The sequence below is a fragment of the Electrophorus electricus genome, chromosome 2 (genome assembly GCF_013358815.1).
Source record: "Electrophorus electricus isolate fEleEle1 chromosome 2, fEleEle1.pri, whole genome shotgun sequence".
Classification (NCBI taxonomy): domain Eukaryota; kingdom Metazoa; phylum Chordata; class Actinopteri; order Gymnotiformes; family Gymnotidae; genus Electrophorus; species Electrophorus electricus.
The window spans coordinates 8,430,869-8,448,706 of record NC_049536.1 but is presented as its reverse complement, the minus strand read 5'-3'; the positions used below and the strand labels follow the sequence as shown (position 1 = coordinate 8,448,706).

The following is a 17,838-nucleotide window of genomic DNA, read 5'->3' as shown; positions in this document are numbered from 1 at the left end:
CTTTAGTATTTCAACCTGCTATCAGATAAACAAATCTCTCTCTCTCTCTCTCTCTCTCTCTCTCTCTCTCTCTCTCTCTCTCTCTCTCTCTCTCTCTCTCTCGCTCTCACTCTCTCTCTCTCTCTCATAACTGAAGAAACTTTAAATAAATACATCTATACAGGTGATCAAATGGGTGCTTTAGGAACAATACACAAATCTTATGGAAAGGCACTGGATATAGTAGTAGTAGTAGTAGTAGTAGTAGTAGTAGTAGTAGTAGTAGTAGCTGCTTAGTTATGCCTTTGATAGATTTACTGTAGAATAGAGAGAGAGAGAGAGAGAGAGAGAGAGAGAGAGAGAGAGAGAGAGAGAGAGAGAGAGAGAGAGAGTGTTGTGGGATAAGAAAAGCACAAAAACCATAAGATGAAGAAAATCTCATTTAAAGACGTATACATTTTACACTACTGGTCACTCTATATATAGGTTCATATTTACTTACTAAACAGGTAGCACTTATTACACTTAACTGCACTTTGAAATACCAAGACTTCATATTCTTGAATATTTTGATATTCAAAAGAATTTCCTGGCTGGCAGTGGGGCGACGTGAGGCGAAGTACAAAATATGACCATTAGAGGGCAAAATGGAGCATTGAATAAAACCATCGACGTTACATTTAGGCGATATCTGAAAGTGGTGATTAAGGCCCTTCGGTATATTTATGTTTAGCTGACATATTTCACTTTTCAAGTCTGGAAAGGGGTCATTCGAGCCGCATATGCGACGCGAAGAAACTCTGAACGAGTTTGCTTCCGTATTAGGGGGCGTTATCTAATAACTGCTACACATATCTGCCTAAAAGGGAAATGACTTAAAATGAGGAAGTTTCTTAATTTCGGGAAATCCCACACACAAATAGTATTTTGCAACAACAGTAGCATCGTAATAATGTCTTAGTATTTGGGTTTGTAAGCGGGATCTTTATTAACGTTGGTCTTCAAAGCGATAAAAGTGGTGTAAAGTTTGAGAACCGGCCTGACTGTTATGGTTCAACATGAGCAACCCTGTAACATCTGAAACATTAATTCGGAAGCTGAAACACTCTGTTCTTAAAAATCTATCTGATTTCCTGGACCCACACGATGAGTGGAAGACTGTCCTGATGGATATACAGAAACCGACGGGGGAGCCAAGGTACACTCAGTTGCACGTCAGGTATGATAATAATAGTTAAGCCTATCCCTAAACAAATTTTATTTTTGCCGTTATATCATTGCGATAGAAAGGCTAAAGCAGTAGTAAAGGTTGTGAGAAAAATACGCTTATTTATGATTTAGTAGCGCTGTTGTCTCCCTGTTAGGGTCCATTATCAAACAGAAGAAAACACTGAAGCATTTAAATTATGTCTTTGAGGTTGAGCAGGGATTTGTTCATAAAGTGCTCCGTAATTACACAAACACAACCTCTCAACTCGGAAGGTGTACTGTGATAGAGTATCCAGAAAGATTACGCTTTCAGTGGGAACGACACCTCGCCTGTTCTCTCAGATTCATTGTCTTGACTGTAATCGCAAATTTCAGCTTTGTTACTATGTACACTTCACATGTGAGATGAATGGATTTTACAGAGCTGACTTTTGTTTTCAAAGGAGATTTCAAAGGTTGGTGGCCCAAGGTAAAAGTCCTACAGTGGAGCTGCTGTTTGACTGGGGAACCACAGACAGCACTGTAGGTGAACTATTTGAGATCCTTAACAGACACAAGTTGTTTGCACCTGCAAGAATACTTTTACCAGGCAAGAAAATTCTTAACAATTAAAACAACAGTTTAACAATGGCAAGACTGATTTCTAAATACTCCAGACCGTTTAGGGCCATAAATATGTTTTTGAGTTACTGGAAAGAAGAATCATTGTAATTAATGTTATGATGTGGCATACTGGTTATTATGTGTGTGTCTGAAATTAGATATAGTTACAAACTGCACAAACTGGAGAGCAGAAACTGATCTTCCCACTGCATACTGTAAGAATGAGACTCAGCCACTGACCACAGTAGCTGTAGAGCGAGAAGCACCTTCTACAGCACCTGATAGTAGTACAGGACCAGAGGAGAATCGGGAACCTACAGATGAAGGTATGACTGGATACACTTTGTTCTCCAGTAATTCATCACAACTGTGCTCCGGCAATGACAGAATTAGGTGGGGTAAAGTCTGTGGTGGATTCATGTTAAGGAAGGCCAATGGTATAAACAGGACTTGTTAGGTTTCAACAGAGAAACATGACATTAGTGTACAACTGCAAAAAGCAATCGCTTACTGAATGCTGGAGGAGAATAATCAACATTAATGATGTGTAGGCTAGTTTGGATATCTGCTTTCTTAATTAAGTTATATAAACGCTAAATAGGTCATTTATAATAACTCTGTAACATTTATATGTACTGTCTTTAATTGATGGTTTGTAGGCTACACTATATTTTTCAGCTGCAATGCTAATGTGTAAGAACTAAATAAAATGTCACTTGTAAAAACAAATTCAGACTTGACAAATCTGGGTGAAAGAAGACCTTATCTTAAGTATCTTTGCAAAGTGCCCATCTCAAAATTTGTGCCCCCATATATTCATGGGATTTTCAAGGAATGGTGAGGTCATTTTCACAGAATACTGGGAAAGATACATTTGGTCCACCAGGAATATGGCAGCTGATTAGTCCATCATCTGTTTATGAGCCATAATTCTGAATTTAGCCTGTCCTTAAGGGGGTTAGTTGAGTATCATAAGATTCCATGGCGAAGTACTTTAGAAAAAAGTGATGTTTCACCATCTTGAGACAGAAAATCCGTAATTATATATTAAAAAGATTAAAACTAGCTAAGTAAAAATCCTGCTTTGTGAAACAGGCCTCAAGAGGGGTATTTTCAGATCATCTCCAAACCTTCCTGCTAATCCTTTAAATACATAATAATCTGCATTGCAAGCCTTTCATGTTAGCTATGCACATGCCATCAATTCTGCATAGTTTTAGTTAAAACTTTCTTCTCTCATGTACCATATAGTCTATTATGGTTTCTATTCCGTAAATTCCAGGCACACTCCATATGATGAAACCATTAAGCAAAAAAAGAGAGAAAATAATCCGCACAACACTATAAGTAATATTTCACATGGAATAATTTTGCTCTGTTTCACCCTGAATCCAGGATTCTACACCTTCACGTTTCATGAACTGACACAGATCACAAAGAGCTGGGATGACCGTCCAGTGTCAGCAGGGGGCAGCAGACTGGGTGAGGGAGGGTTCGGAACTGTCTTCAAGGGGCTCCTCAACAGCACACCTGTAGCAGTGAAAAAACTTAATTTAGTAAGTGAATAATGATTATACAGTAGGTTGAATATTTATTTGTAAACATATGTATTTATATTTATTTTATATAAACAAAAATTGTATTTGGTACCGTTAATGAGGGGGAAAACCCATGTTAAATAAAATCTGTGTATTTCAATTTTCTGTTTATTGAGTAACTGTATTTGTCTGACACATGGGTCCCAAAATTAACATCCCTTCTAACACTGAATAAAACTAAAGTGCAACTAAAATTAAGACGTTAGGCTTAATAAATTGCAGGCTGCTTCTTATTTCTTTGCTAATCTACTAGGTCCATTGCAGTGAGACATGCGAACGTGAGCACTGTGCAATGAGGTCAGTTATTTGTGTTATTAAAGTGTCTGTTTTTCTCTTTGTTCTCCTATGTCAGGTAGATGACATGTCTCCTGAGGACCTGAAGACTCAGTTCATTCAAGAGATTCAAACGTTGAAAAGGTTAGATGATAGTATCAAACATTCCTTTATCCATCGCTTTGTCTAACTTTGTTTTAGTCTCTCTATATCTCTGTCTCACATTGACGGTTAACATTTAAATCATCTTGATAATTTTTGAGAACATAGAATTTATGTATAATGGTGAACAGAGCAAACATGGGCAAAGGCAAATAAGGAAGATACACATATTAGAACCGACAATACAAACCAGACAACAAACACACAGAAATGTGGTGAACACCGCCATGTGTAATGTGACATTGACGAGAGGGGATCATTGTAAGTGCACACTGTATAGTCAGTACGTTATTGGACAATGTGGACAATATTTGCATAGGTTACATGTTAGAGCAGATAGAGCAATACCAAGGTTATGAGTTCAATTACCAAAGGAGCACACACATACTGTCATACTGGAATATGTAAGTCGCTATGGGTAAGAGCCCATAGCCCATCTGCCATGAGCTTTAAATTGATACCATTCATTTCAATTGATTTTAAATAAAACTATAGCACTTGGGTGGAATATTTTGGGTGCCAGCTTTAATGGTATTGGCACTTTTTTAAAGGGCTATTAGATCATTTAGGCAATTTCACAGTCTATAGAACTGAAGTATATGCCAATTACTTACGTGCTGGATGATGCATTTATTTGAGCAACAACTAATATTAGTTCTGCTAAGTACTGATTCTTTTTCTATTTGTATGCATTGCACTCTTTCTACTGTATGATTTCCTACAATTGGCTCTTTTTCTAGTGTCTTTATGTTTTTCTTGTGTATTGTTTTCAGGTTACAACACAAAAATCTGGTAAATATGGTTGGTTATTCCAGTGATGGCCAGCACTCGTGTTTAGTTTATGCTTACATGTCTAACGGCTCATTACTGGATCGACTAGCATGTTTGGTGAGTAAAGTTTCTTTATGTTTTGACCAGCATCTAATTTTATATATATATATGTATATATATATATATATATATATATATATATATATATATATATATATATATATATATATATATATATATATATATATATATATATATATGTATGTATGTATGTATGTATATATATATATATATGTATGTATGTGTGTGTGTGTGTGTGCTTTTTATTTATTTATTTATTTATTTATTTTTATATATATATATATATATAAATAAAACCCTTCTAGGGGTTTTGTAAAGGTTAATCCTGGAAAGGTTCTACTTGGCAGTCAATGTACGTTGGAAAGGCAGGAACAGAATGACCTACAACTCTCTGGCATTTGGCCTTATCTATGAGGGGTAGAATGAAGAAATCTGAAAGTTCAGTTGTACACTACTGCCTTTAAAGTAGTTTACTACTAGGTAACACCAAATTTAATGTTTCCAGGTGCCGTTGTTGTCATTGCTATGGTTCTTCCAACTGTACAGTACTTTTATACCATTTAAGTTACAACAGTTCCTAAACTGATACATCCAGAATACCACAGCCCAACTCAAAACTCTTAAAAAAACCTTTTCCCTCCTAGAGACTCTGCTATGGCCATTGATATCTTAATATTTTTTGTGTCATGGTTGTATCACCATGGAATTTAGACTGCACATAGTTATCAGCAGGTAAGAGACACTGCCAAGAATAAATGCCCGGACTAAATCTCTTTACAGGAGGGCAGTACTGCTCTCCCATGGCAGGTGAGGTGTGCCGTAGCCCTGGGCACAGCCAGGGGCCTGGAATATCTTCACCACCAGAACCACATACATCGAGATGTAAAAAGGTATTCACCATCACAGTTCAGTTACATTGGTATTACTCCTAGAGGACTGTGGTGCTCTGCTTATTTAAGCTTGTTCTTATATATGTATGTGCCCATTGCATAGTGCTACATATATAGTCTTTTGAATGATGAGCTCCCAGTACTAGCATTGCATAATTATCACTGTTCTATTTTTTCTATTACTGTCCTAATTATTATTCACAAATTATTCACAATTTCAGTAGCACTGTTTCAGTAGCTTCCATTCAAATACCTTTACTGACTTATTAGCATAATAAGCAGTAATATAATTTTAAGAAAATAATGTTTTGTGATTTTGTGGTTTTCCGCAAAGTGGGAATATCTTGTTGGATGAAGACTTCATTCCGAAGATTTCAGATTTTGGTTTAACACGTGCCTCATCTAAGCGCTCGTGCACGACAGTAATAACTGAAAGAATTGTGGGTACAACAGCTTATATGGCACCAGAGGCTCTAAGAGGAGAGATCACACCTAAATCAGATGTCTTCAGCTTTGGAGTGGTATGTTCTACTGGGTGCTATTTATTTATTATTATCATGATTTATTATTACACTTTATTAAAAACATTTAGGAACATCTTGTATATGTACAATTAAAAACTTTAGCCATGGCCAAAATTTGTGTTGTCATCCTTTATTATGTCACTTTTCAAACATAATTTTTTTATCAAACTAGCAGTGATGCTGACACTTGCAAGAACCTCTAGCACTATGAGATAGTGTCATTGCTGTGTTGGGAACATTCCAACACCCACATAATATCAGCCGTGGTACTGCAGACAGAGACTGACTGGTAATGAATAGGATAGAGGGTAGCTCATAAATATGCATGAAAACAGATGCAATGTACTCTTTAATTGTACACTTATAAAATGAATACACCCTGCAGCATATGGATAGTTTAAGTGAAACCATCTGAGATGTCAAGGCAAGAGTGAGCTACACTGTCAACAGTAGAGCAGCCAACCTGCCCCTGTAGGGGGCCGTGGAGCTGGCCTTTAATGGCTGCTTACAGAGCCAACGAGAAGCAGCATGTGTTTAGTTCATCTAGGATAAGTTCAACACAACGTGCTGATTCTTTCAGGTGCTGCTGGAAATATTGTCTGGACTTCCTCCAGTTGATGAAAACCGGGATCCAAAGCTTCTGGTCAGTTCTGGTCAGTGCTGGTCAGTGCTGGTCAGTGCTCTGTAATCAACACTATCTCTTACTCTAGATAAAGTTCTGTGCATCTCTGTAGCAGCACAATTGTTGTCTTTTTTCAGATGGAGATGAAGGATGAGATAGACGATGAAGAGATTACACTGCAGGAGTTTATAGATAACAAAATGGAGGGTTGGGATATGGACTGTGTGGAGAAGATGTACAGTGTGGCCAGCAGGTGTCTGAGTGAAAGGAAGAACAGAAGGCCTCTGCTGAAGGAGGTGTGTGTGTGTGTGTGTGTGTGTGTGTGTGTGTGTGTGTGTGTGTGTGTGTGTGTGTGTGTGTGTGTGTGTGTGTGTGTGTGTCCATCCGTCAGTCCGTCCGTCCTGCTACTTTGGCCTATACAGCTGTCTTGTCTGTTCTGTTTTTATTTTCTATGCTGTAGCTATATTATGGGTGCTTACTTTAAAAATAGATTATCTTATGTTCCTTTTTCACAGTCACAGGTTAATCTGAATCTAATGTAAGGGGTATATGTGACCAGCATTATTTTAGCTAAGAAACTAAAAACTGCTTTAGGACAAAGCAGAGCTGTGCTACAAAACTATTCTGTGGTTACTATATGTATCAATTTAACATTTTGAATGGAGTGTTATCACGCATATGAAGTGAATAATTCATGTATGGATCATAAAGCACTGACTAGAATGTTCATTATGCATGTATTTACTTTCTTCTTTTCATTTGGTAGGTACTCACTGAACTAGAGGATTTTATTTAGACCCAACCAGTGGAACTACGAGACACAACTTGTACTTGTGTGAAGTGTATAATTAGGAATCAAAATGTATGTAAATATTTTTGCACATTTAAAAAATGTTTAGTTAATCCATACTTCCCTATTAAAGAATGTTTACATCATCATATATTAGACTGATGGTATGCAATGAAGAAATCATTTGTGATTTAAATATTTTATTCTTTTAAAAAACACTTTACAGTGAAAAGCATTCTCAAGCCCACCAATGAGACATAAATCATTATCCAGTTCAGTAAACATGGGAATGGCATCACTTTGTACAGATAACAGATGTTTAAATAAGTTTCATTAATTTTCAGTACGTGAGTGTCCGTAGTGGCTTGTATTTTGTGACATTACTAGTTTTCCAGACACCTTGTGCTACAGTGCAGCATTTGCACCAGTGCTTTTTAAAAAGCAGTAGTAGCTGTTGCAGTTCTTCAGTGACTAGCAGCTTAGGGACCAGTGGACAGCAGGGCTGGGGTTATTTCAATCCAGCTTCATTTTAAATGAGCTAATGCTAAAATATAAATTACAGTGAGGATTGTTCCAGCAGCTGAGAGGATTCTGAAGCCAGGTATTCTCCTTTATTCATTGCCACCCAAAGTGAAATGTGTCATTGTAATGATTTTCTTTTTCCCCAGCTGGTGCACTGTATGTTACTAACTGGACACTTGTCATTGAAATTAACCCCAACCCAAGTCAAGGCTACAGACAGCATGTACAATCATGACAAGATGAAAATCTTTGAACAGAGAACATCTATCACTTGCATAGGAAAATATTTTTCTTGGCAAACGGGCACATGAGAATGTGACAGTCAGTTGTATCAAAAATGGGACTTTTATTTTGTTATAAAAAAACAATGTTGGATTTTATATTGACCAAACATAGGCTGTAAGTGTGAACTTACAGCTGTTTGTGGTGAATAAGACATACAGGTCTCATGAAAATACAGAAATATTACAGACCCTAAAGTTGGAATGGAAGGAATGGGATTTTATGGAGGTCTTTTTGTTCTTGTTCACATTTAAGAGCTCACATGTTTAAGCTAAACAGTAACCATGACATTACACTTCATACAGCACTTGCTGACCTTTCCACAATGCATATTCATATTTTTCATGAGCTACCATCAAAGCATAATCCCACTGTGCAAATGGCAAATTTGATTACAAACTACCAAGTGTTCATGCTGGTGCTTACATTTTTTTATGCTTGATTTGAATATTTTTTGTACATCTACACCACATATGTTTTAAAAATCTTCACTTGGATTGAGATTTGATTACTGGCCTAACCATAGCCATGCATGAAACTCTTCTCCTACTACTTCTCTACAACAACTCAGGCTACAGCATTCAAACCATCATGTGAGAGTGTTCCAATGTATGCATAGCTCATGAGGCTGTTGTCTTGTAGCTGTGCCTATTTTTGGGGACAGGGGGATATATTTTATAAAGGGGGATAGCTTTATGTGAACATCGTTTGGAATGTTCCAGAGGAGCACAGAAGGGCTTTGTTCATGTGGGCTTTAATCGTCCGCTTCGTCGCCGTCACCGGGCTGGCGAGTGATCCTGCGGTCCCCTCTCCTTCCAGCGGGACCTTTGGGCTTTGCGAAGGCCTGCCGGTGTGCATGCTGTTTGGGGTGGACCTCATTATACAGGTAGTCAGCGGTCAACTCATCGCCATTATCAATTTCAATCTGTGTTGGGGGGGGGTGGAGATAGCAAGAGACAGAGGCGGATAATCTATCCAACGAGTCCCATATAAAATGGAAAAATGGTATTCAATTTAAGATTAAACCCAGAGCAGGAACTGCTAGACATTACTTTTATTAATATAAACAAGATTCCTGTAAAATGTTCAGTGTGGCATCTATAAATAAAAAAGATGAAGAATCCATTATCTCCAAGTGATCACTTACTTTCACCAGTAAAATACAATTATTCTCCAAGTTCATACCTTTTTCTCAATATCCATCTGCAGTTTGCTTTCCAGCATGTCGAGGAGAGGATTCTTACAGCTGGAGTAAAGCATCCTCTCTTTAATACTGCAGCTGTAGCCCGGCATCGAGTATATAAACACTGCAGCAGGCAAAAATGTTATGATAAAGAAGAAAGCAATAAGGAAAATAAAAAAGGGTTTTCTCCATGTTTGGAGAAACATTTTTAACTTACATGAACAAAAACAAGGCCAAAAATGTTTACCTATAGATTCCAGGTGGTCTCCCTCATGCGAATGTTTATAGAGGAAAAAGTGGTAGCGGGCAGCATCTTTAGGAATCCTCTTGGGCAAATCTCTTATTTCTGCCGGGTCAGTGTTTGACAACATGATGCGTTCCTTTTCAAAATCAATTTTCTGAAATGAAAAATGCATAAGCATGGTTAACACTGACAGAGCACCTTTTTTTTAGATTTTAAAGAGTGATTAAGATTTTTTTTCTAGAAATGTCTTCTAATACATATGACAGCCACTCTATCCATCAGGATAGATAATATAGCCCTTTCCCTAGCCTTCCTCTGGGGAAGACTATACAATATGTAATTAGAGTAATTTTTTGTTGCTGAGTCTGATTCAGCAAGGATCTGCAGTGCCAGAGGGAGGGGCATCATGCTGTGTCTGCTTGTGCCTGTTCACCCCTCACTAAGCTCATGAGGGACCTGAAAATTACTTGACAAATTAACTCAGGTGTGATAATGTAGGAAAAAAAAACAAAAAACCAACAACTAGAATTTCAGAGTGAATTATCCCCTACACGTGTCTCTTTCATAAACTAAAAAATGTATTATCGTCAGGTGGAAAAAAAGGATGATGATTCAGGACAAGGAATCGTGCTGAGAGGCTTAAAGCACAACATTTATCGCCAAAGAGGAATGCATCATTTCCTGTCTGCTCTGCAGACCTTTTAGAGAATTTGCACAGCAAGGCTGTGGGAACTTCCATGCATCACTCATATTTAGTGATGAACCAAAGGAAGTGTATGTAGTGACCTTACCAGTTGCACATAGCTGAGTTTTCTGTCCTTAAACTTCTGCAGTGCCTCCATGGCATCCCCATGCAAAGGGAAAGCTACACCCTGCAGGGTCTGCTGCTTAGTATCCACGCCAATGTCAGTCTGAACCTGCGCACACAGGTAGCTAGTTTCAGCAAAGCTCAATATATATATATATATATATATATATATATATATATATATATATATATATATATATATATATATATATATATATATATATATATATATATATATATATATATATGCACGCACACACAGTAATAATCCTCAAATGTTCACTAATAAGTAACACTGAAAAAACACAAACAACCATTCTTGATGATCTCCTTGAAAAGTAGCTACAGGTTATTGAGTAGAGCTTCTGAATTTGCACTTTTTTTTGAACTTGTGATTTGTGGGATCAATTTGCTAGTTCAGTCTGACTATAAATTTGAAGACACTGTTCTTCAGCATACACAGACCAGTTTTGGTCGTGGATATTTTATAATTCAAAAAAGATTTTAGCAAACAACAAACATTTTTATATCAATAACTAATAACACCAAGCTTCATCAGATCCACATGAAAAACTAAAATCTTTGAACATCATTCAGACTAATGGGGCGTTATTCTCTAAAGATGGCTATTAGACAGACAAGGCAAGCCAACTTCTCTGACTGAGTAACTTTGAGGAAGAGACACAGCTCAGCATGTTCAGTGCATTTCCTTATTTGGTATGGATAAAGACACACAATTCCCATTCAAAACATTGAACTGCATTTACAGCAAATAATTATTTGCTCCCTTTAAAAGCACCTGGGATATTGCTGCCTAAAGAGTGCTTTGGTTTCAAATGCGTACCAATATGGGTTTAGCCCAAACCACAGGTATCATAATTAATCATTTTAACTTATGTTCATTATTTGAGTTTTAGGAGATATTCAGTGAGGGGTGTGCATGCATGTGTACCTCGCTCAGCTTGATTTGTCGGAGCTCCTCTTCAGCTGCAGTAAGGGGGAGAGGTGCAGACTGGGAAGTGATGTATCTCTTGTAACCACTGAGAGAAACATCATCCTAAAACGAACAAGAGGGAAGAAATGTTGCCTCTCTCATTGTTCAGATGCACATAAACATGCTTTGGCACATGAAAATGTCCACTGTAAAAAAAAAAAATTAAAAAATAAAAAAAACTAAATCAGTTAATTTCTATGATTTCTAAATAAGACTTCTGGAGTTTATTTCATAATCTAATTTACATACCTTCACAGTGCCAAAAATTTCATCTTTAATATGGCCACCCCCAAACTCTTTCTTCAGAGTTGCCCTGGTAGCAGCATAAAGCATTTTGTGGCGCACCTATTGAGAGCCACACAAAGAAATCAAAATGAAACAGAAAGCAAACACAAATAATATCTTATAGACAAATGTGCTTTACAGTGCTCTGTGGGTTTAGTTATTCCCTAAGGCTTCTACCACAGCATCATGCGTGAAATCAGAATAGCAACTAATGACATCTTTCTTCTACTCGTTTTATATCATCTCTAGACTGAATACAGATTCTGTTAGAGCTGCAAAAACCTTTTTGACTCTTCAGTGAAAACAGAAATGCAACATGCTCGTGCAATATGCTCTTTAGTCAAGTAAAACAGCTCCTGCTTTAACGCACGCTATTTAGCTGAAAAAGAACTGAAACATGTCTGGGCAGAAGACCTAGAACACAATCACTGCAGAAATGCTACATCTAGGATCCTTTGTTTTTATGTGCAGCATTAAAGATGTCTAGTAGCCCAGACTTCGCTTGTTTGGAAAGTAATGCTGCTTATGGGAAATTCTGGATACAGCAACACAAGAGGAACAGCAAACTGAATGCAGCTATGATAAAATCTTGATAAAATCTGTACTGCCTCATACACACTCAGAATTGTGGTGGCAAGTCTAAACTTGTTATAGCAATTTCCTGAGTATAAATGCTAAGCTGCAACTCCCCTGCATTCTGACTGGCTAAAGCACTGTGCTTCAGGCAACAGATTCTCTTGCTAAGCCAGTCACTGATGATGTCAGGTGCTTTACAGCCTCCCTTCATAAAAGAAATGTAAGAGGAAACCAATATGTGAGAACCAGCTTTCTAACACTCACACTCTCAAACACTGGCCAGAAGACAGGGTTTAAAAAACACAGAATAAAAACTCAAAATAAAACAACTCAAAGATAAAAAGCCTTTATCTTTTTACATCAATTTAACACATCACAAAAAAGCATGCTTACAGGAGAGTGGTCTGGCGACCAAGCGATGAACACCCACTCATGTCCCATACTGTTGGTGGAATCCAGCCTATATAAAACATAGCATGGCAAGTTGTTCTCCAGGAGAGGAAGGATAAGGGAATTATAATCTTCCTCCCAGCTCCGAGATGCCTGCTTGGTGTCACCCAGTACTAGCTCTTCTATAAAGTACAAAAAATGAGGAATAGTAAAATTGTGCTTGTGGGGATTTCACTAAAATTAAAGCTGTACCAATTATGCAGTACTTATATAGGTTTATTGCATGAGCATTATGTACAGTGCAGTTAAATGAGCAGTATGTTTTGGTACCATAACTCTTTGCTATATGAGCTTTACCCTGTTAGTTTCAGGTAAATGATCCTAGTACTAGTCTTTCACTGTACACAGAAAGGGAACCTGTGGTTTCCTTACCATCTTCAATCACAATCTTCAGAACTCTATAATCTCCATTCCTGGCATTGGCAAAGACATCTTTTACCTGCCTAGAAGCTTAAAGACAAGAAGGTACAAGACTGAACAACAAAGAAAATACTGCCAATACATTTCATTTTTCTAACACAGTGTATGACCAACAGCTTTTGTTACAGCAGCTGAATGGTGAATTCCACATCTGTGAAATGAAGTGCAGAACAATATCCATTTTAGCCCCTCCCAGGGCGTTATATTCCAAAACAGCCAAACCCAAAAGAAAGCGTCATTCCATACAATATACTTGTCAGTCATGAAAAGACGTGCGGAGGTTGACAACGTTGCACATAAACAACGCGAGCAGCACAGAATAATTGAATGAGTCAGTGGAACGAAAGCTAAAAGACGAAATGAATATGTGGTTTTAAACCCAAGTTCACCGCGGGAAAACGTAGAGGTCGCAGTACAATAAAAAAGCCTTGCCTTGAAAAGACAAGTTGCTGTTATTAGGATAAAAGTCAGACCGTTGTCATTCACATTATGAATAACTAATTCACCGTCTTATAAGAGACCTGGCCAATAGCTTCTTTAACTGTGGCCTTTCACCAGGTGCCCAGCTATGCAGGTGTAAGCCAAGGCGTTGGCGCTTTAACATCCTGCAACTGCAATACAGGAACACGAAATTTGTGGAGAAACGAGGCGAGGCACACGGACTGGGATGAGGTAGCTATTTGTCAGCACACCGTAAACCCAACATGTACGAATTATTGATCTTAAAACTGTTGTACAACGCCTGCATACTCAAAGCAAACCAGTATAGTATCGTTCAAAAGAACCCAGTGAGCTAGCGTTAGCTAACTAGCTACCACGATTTGATTACTGTTTGTGCACAGTCTAAAACAATGCTGTTTTTTCAGTGGCACTTTCTATATAATAATCTTTTTTTAAAAGCACTGTTTGATGAGGGGAACTATCATTTTAAGACTAAAATTGTAAAAAATATATATACGTTTACCTTGAATTCCCGTTTGATGGGACATTATCTCTTTTGGTCAAGCGGTAGATCTCAGAGGGCGAGAAGACTCAGAAAGCCGGAAGCGGAGCTGTGGTCAGGTGACGGGCTCCGCTCTGTGACGTCACGGTCTGAGGGCCTGCTGGCTTTCTGCGCGTGCAGTGGAACGGGTTTTTATCGAAAATCTGTCGGACTGCTTTTAGGAAACGGGATTCTAGTTTACGATAACGTCGTAACTACAACGTTAGTTACTTGTCGCTACTTTATTGTAAAGCCATATCAGTGTTTCAGTTTATTTCAAAGATCCAGACTGGTTTAGTCTGTTCTGTTTTTTTAGGAATTGAAATCGGATTTTTATTCGAATGCTTCGTGCTTACTGAATGTACACCTGTCACTAAAGCGAAGAGAAATTGTGGAAAACTTTTTTTTTTTTTTTTTCCACCGAAACTGTAGGCCAGATTAAAGCGTGGCCGTATTTCTACTGAGAGTTCACTACATGGTAGCTGTGCCGACCGTCTGATGCTTTTCACTATGATCAAGATCGACGTAAATTTAGATTTTTTATTTATTTATTTTTTACTTTATTTTTTGCATGAATGTGGAAGGCTACCATATTTAATCATTTACTGATCTTGGCCACAAATTGGTTTTCCCAAGTGCTGACTGTTACTAATGAAAACATCTGTAGTGTTCTCTCGGGTTTATTTAGTTCAGTGTGTCTGGCATTAAGTAGGGCCCAGGTGTTTTCCAATAGAAGCTACCGTCGTGTGTACGTGTGATGGATACGTTACGGTGCTGTCCTGGTGCCCACTAACGGCGCGCAACTCTTCAACGTGCTGACCAGGCAAAGCCTCGCTGTACTTGTCCGCCGAAATGATGGCAAGGGATGTGAGGCTGTCCTGGCACCAACAGGTTCCAGTGCTAACATACTGCATCGTCCTCCCCTCTCTAACACGATCGTTTAGCGTCGCTTGTGCTCTGTGAGGCCGAGACAGTTTGTGTGGGAGCGTCCACAGTGCACAGTATAAGGAGCGAAAGCAAAGCAACGTGAAGCAGGTAGACCGTGTGTGGGGGAGGCGCTGGTGTAGGGACCAGAGGCGTGGGGCGGGTTTAGCGGCTGCCTCCGCACGCACGGCTGGGTCTTTTTCTAATAAGACTTTATTAGCTCTGCTGGTTTCTCGTTGAGCGACCTAATATTGGCTTGTGTGTGGCAAATTCTGATTGTTTCAGTTGGACTCTTCATTTGCGACTCGCAGTGGTGATGTGTAATTGTAGGCGGATAAATGAAACGTCATTTTAGACAGTGGTAACCGCTGTTGTGATGAACTCGAAGATGCTTTGTGACTGCCTTCGTAAGAAAATAACCCGTTCTTGTTTGCTATGTGCTGTCTTTTCTCGCAGAAAATGCTCGGATGACTAAACATAAATTAGTCACTGAAACGAACAAGCTGTTTTGCTTTTCCAAGCTTCCCACATAGAACGTGTCTGTCTGTGTGCGCTGTAATTGCGCGTAGAGCTGGAATAGATGATAAGGTTATCCTAAGAAATTTGAGCATGTATTTAGTAAGCCCCAAGTTCAAGTAGCCAGTCGGACTACTGCGAAGCATGTTGCTTTGTATTTCGCTGGGTGAAATCTATGCTTGTCGCTTTAGTTGATTTGTCTTGATCTTAGGAAAATGTGAAATTTTCTGCTGTTCTAGTAAATATATTTGGCTCCATCACGTACATGCAGACAAATTGCCACAACAGTATACAGCATTTTCCAGCAGTAGTGCTATTCCGAGCTTCATACCGTCATTCATACGCGGATATTTTGGGAAGTTGAAGAGTAGAGGGTTTGTTTTGCATGGTGGTGGTATCGGGCTCGCAGTGCGGATTTAAGCATGCTTGCAGTTCCGACTGAAATGTATAGACTGCTTGGTTTTGTACAGTTGCCTTGTGACCGTATATTTCTCTATGTCTAAAAATGTGTATATGTAAAGACCTTAGTAAATGAATGTTATAGTAAATATGTTAACCGTGTCTTGTTCTGGAGTGGAATGTTCTGACTTTTGTGGACTCGGGGAAAATCTCTGTTTTGAAAATGCAAATTAACGTGCTGATACTGCTCTGTAAAATATGTAGAGTTAAGAAATATTGCAAGGTAATTATTTGCGTTGTCAATAATTTGAGTTGTTTTAATACCTCTGTTTTCTCTTGAACTAATTGGGAAAGTATTTACACCACTCCAGTCAAATGTATTTCTTCAGCTCTAAAGGTTGGTTGATTCCTAATAATAAAGGCTCAGTCCGGATGCACTCATATGCCATGGGTTTTCCTGCGATGCCAAATGATTATTATCCCTTCTGGGTAATCTAATACTGTCTCTTATTATTGGGAATCTTAGAGATATGAAAAAGTTGCATGCTTGTTACACTAACGCACTCCCCCTCCCACCCACATCCTCCCATCAGGGCCCCAGTGGATGGCCAGGTTTGGCAGAATGGAGATTGATGCTCGCTTCCGCTACTACTTTCAGCACCCATGGTCCCGCCTGGTTGTGGCCTACCTGGTCACCTTCTTCAACTTCCTCATTTTTGCCGAGGACCCTGTGTCTCACAGCCAGACGGAGGCCAATGTCATCGTGGTGGGAAACTGTTTCTCCTTCATAGTGAATAAGTACCCAGGCGGAGGATGGAGTGCCGTGAAGATACTGATGTGGATTCTAGCGATCTTCACAGGCCTCATTGCTGGGAAGTTTCTCTTTCACCGAAGGCTGTTTGGTAGGTATTCTGCCTGAACTTTAATTTAGATATTTGCTGTATAACAGTGCTGTTGTAGTGATTTTGTGTGTGTGTGTGTGTGTGTGTGTGTGTGTGTGTGTGTGTGTGTGTGTGTGTGTGTGTGTGTGTGTGTGTGTGTGTCTGGTTGGTTGGTTGGGCTTTTAGGGTTCTGTGAATAAATACTGTGCTGGGATAAAACAATTATCCCCATGCACACAAATGCAGTACAAACACTGCTATGGTGGTGTTGTGTTTGTGTTAGCCTTAAATGTTGAATTTAGGACTTCTGTTTGGTGAATTAGTTGAGAGAGAGAGAGAGAGAGAGAGAGAGAGAGAGAGAGAGAGAGAGAGAGAGAGAGAGAGAGAGAGAGAGAGAGAGAGAGAGAGAGAGAGAGAGAGAGAGAGAGAGAGAGAGAGAGAGAGAGAGAGAGAGAGAGAATAGCAGTTAAAAATGTAACCTCTGTAACCTGAAGCATACTTTATGCTGTAACATTCTCTTGTTTGACTGTATAGTCTGTATGGTGCAAATGCAGAAATGCAAACACCCAAACAACTTGCACCCTATGCACTATAGTGCCCTATGCTTCAGAATTATTTATGTGCAATGCAGTGAAAAATGATGTAATTAGGTCTGAGTGAGCTGAACACGCTGGACTCAGTCCAGGTTCCCTCTGTTGGTTCTTCCAGGCATACACCCCCCACCTTTTTGGCCAGAAGTGCAAAGGTGGATATATTGACCTAAGGCCTTTACCTGGAATGTTAGTATATTCTTTTGTCTTTCAACAGTCCCTGTCTGCTCACTTAAATCTGCTATTGCCATCCTGATTTCTCAGTCCTTAGTTGGAGTTG

The 17,838-nt window shown here is 38.8% G+C and overlaps 3 protein-coding genes across 14 annotated transcripts in view; 2 read left to right on the top strand and 1 right to left on the bottom strand.

Moving 5' to 3' along the window:
- Positions 1-697: 697 nt before the first annotated feature.
- On the top strand, positions 698-7,653 carry irak4 (interleukin-1 receptor-associated kinase 4). 3 transcript variants are annotated; one of them, XM_027001071.2, is made up of 11 exons: positions 698-1,198; positions 1,635-1,777; positions 1,950-2,117; positions 3,187-3,347; positions 3,742-3,806; positions 4,598-4,712; positions 5,457-5,566; positions 5,901-6,087; positions 6,671-6,733; positions 6,850-7,008; positions 7,479-7,653. In XM_027001071.2, the coding sequence occupies exons 1-11, from the start codon at positions 1,038-1,040 to the stop codon at positions 7,506-7,508; spliced, it is 1,362 nt and encodes a 453-aa protein (XP_026856872.2). In that variant the 5' UTR covers positions 698-1,037; the 3' UTR covers positions 7,509-7,653. The 3 variants fall into 3 exon arrangements, with proteins under 3 accessions (XP_026856872.2, XP_026856873.2, XP_026856871.2); XM_027001072.2 differs by having other exon boundaries at positions 1,632-1,714; XM_027001070.2 differs by having other exon boundaries at positions 699-1,198; positions 1,632-1,777.
- Positions 7,654-8,350: 697 nt separating this feature from the next.
- On the bottom strand, positions 8,351-14,318 carry twf1a (twinfilin actin-binding protein 1a). Its single transcript, XM_027001073.2, has 9 exons — positions 14,231-14,318; positions 13,219-13,296; positions 12,790-12,968; positions 11,785-11,880; positions 11,494-11,598; positions 10,525-10,650; positions 9,737-9,887; positions 9,492-9,613; positions 8,351-9,231 (listed from the first exon to the last, which is right to left on the bottom strand). Exons 1-9 carry the CDS (start codon positions 14,253-14,255, stop codon positions 9,061-9,063), a joined length of 1,053 nt encoding a protein of 350 aa, XP_026856874.1. The 5' UTR covers positions 14,256-14,318; the 3' UTR covers positions 8,351-9,060.
- A 44-nt stretch (positions 14,319-14,362) lies between these two features.
- tmem117 (transmembrane protein 117) overlaps positions 14,363-17,838 on the top strand; it is a 38,097-nt gene continuing 34,621 nt past the window's right edge. The window contains exons 1-2 of one of the 10 annotated variants that reach the window (XM_027001069.2): positions 14,363-14,470; positions 16,681-16,989. In XM_027001069.2, the coding sequence (XP_026856870.2) occupies positions 16,692-16,989 (298 nt within the window). In that variant the 5' untranslated portion in view covers positions 14,363-14,470; positions 16,681-16,691. Of the gene's footprint in view, positions 16,990-17,838 lie in introns of all 10 variants that reach the window. The other 9 variants (XM_027001068.2, XM_027001067.2, XM_027001065.2 and 6 more) reach the window with 9 other exon arrangements.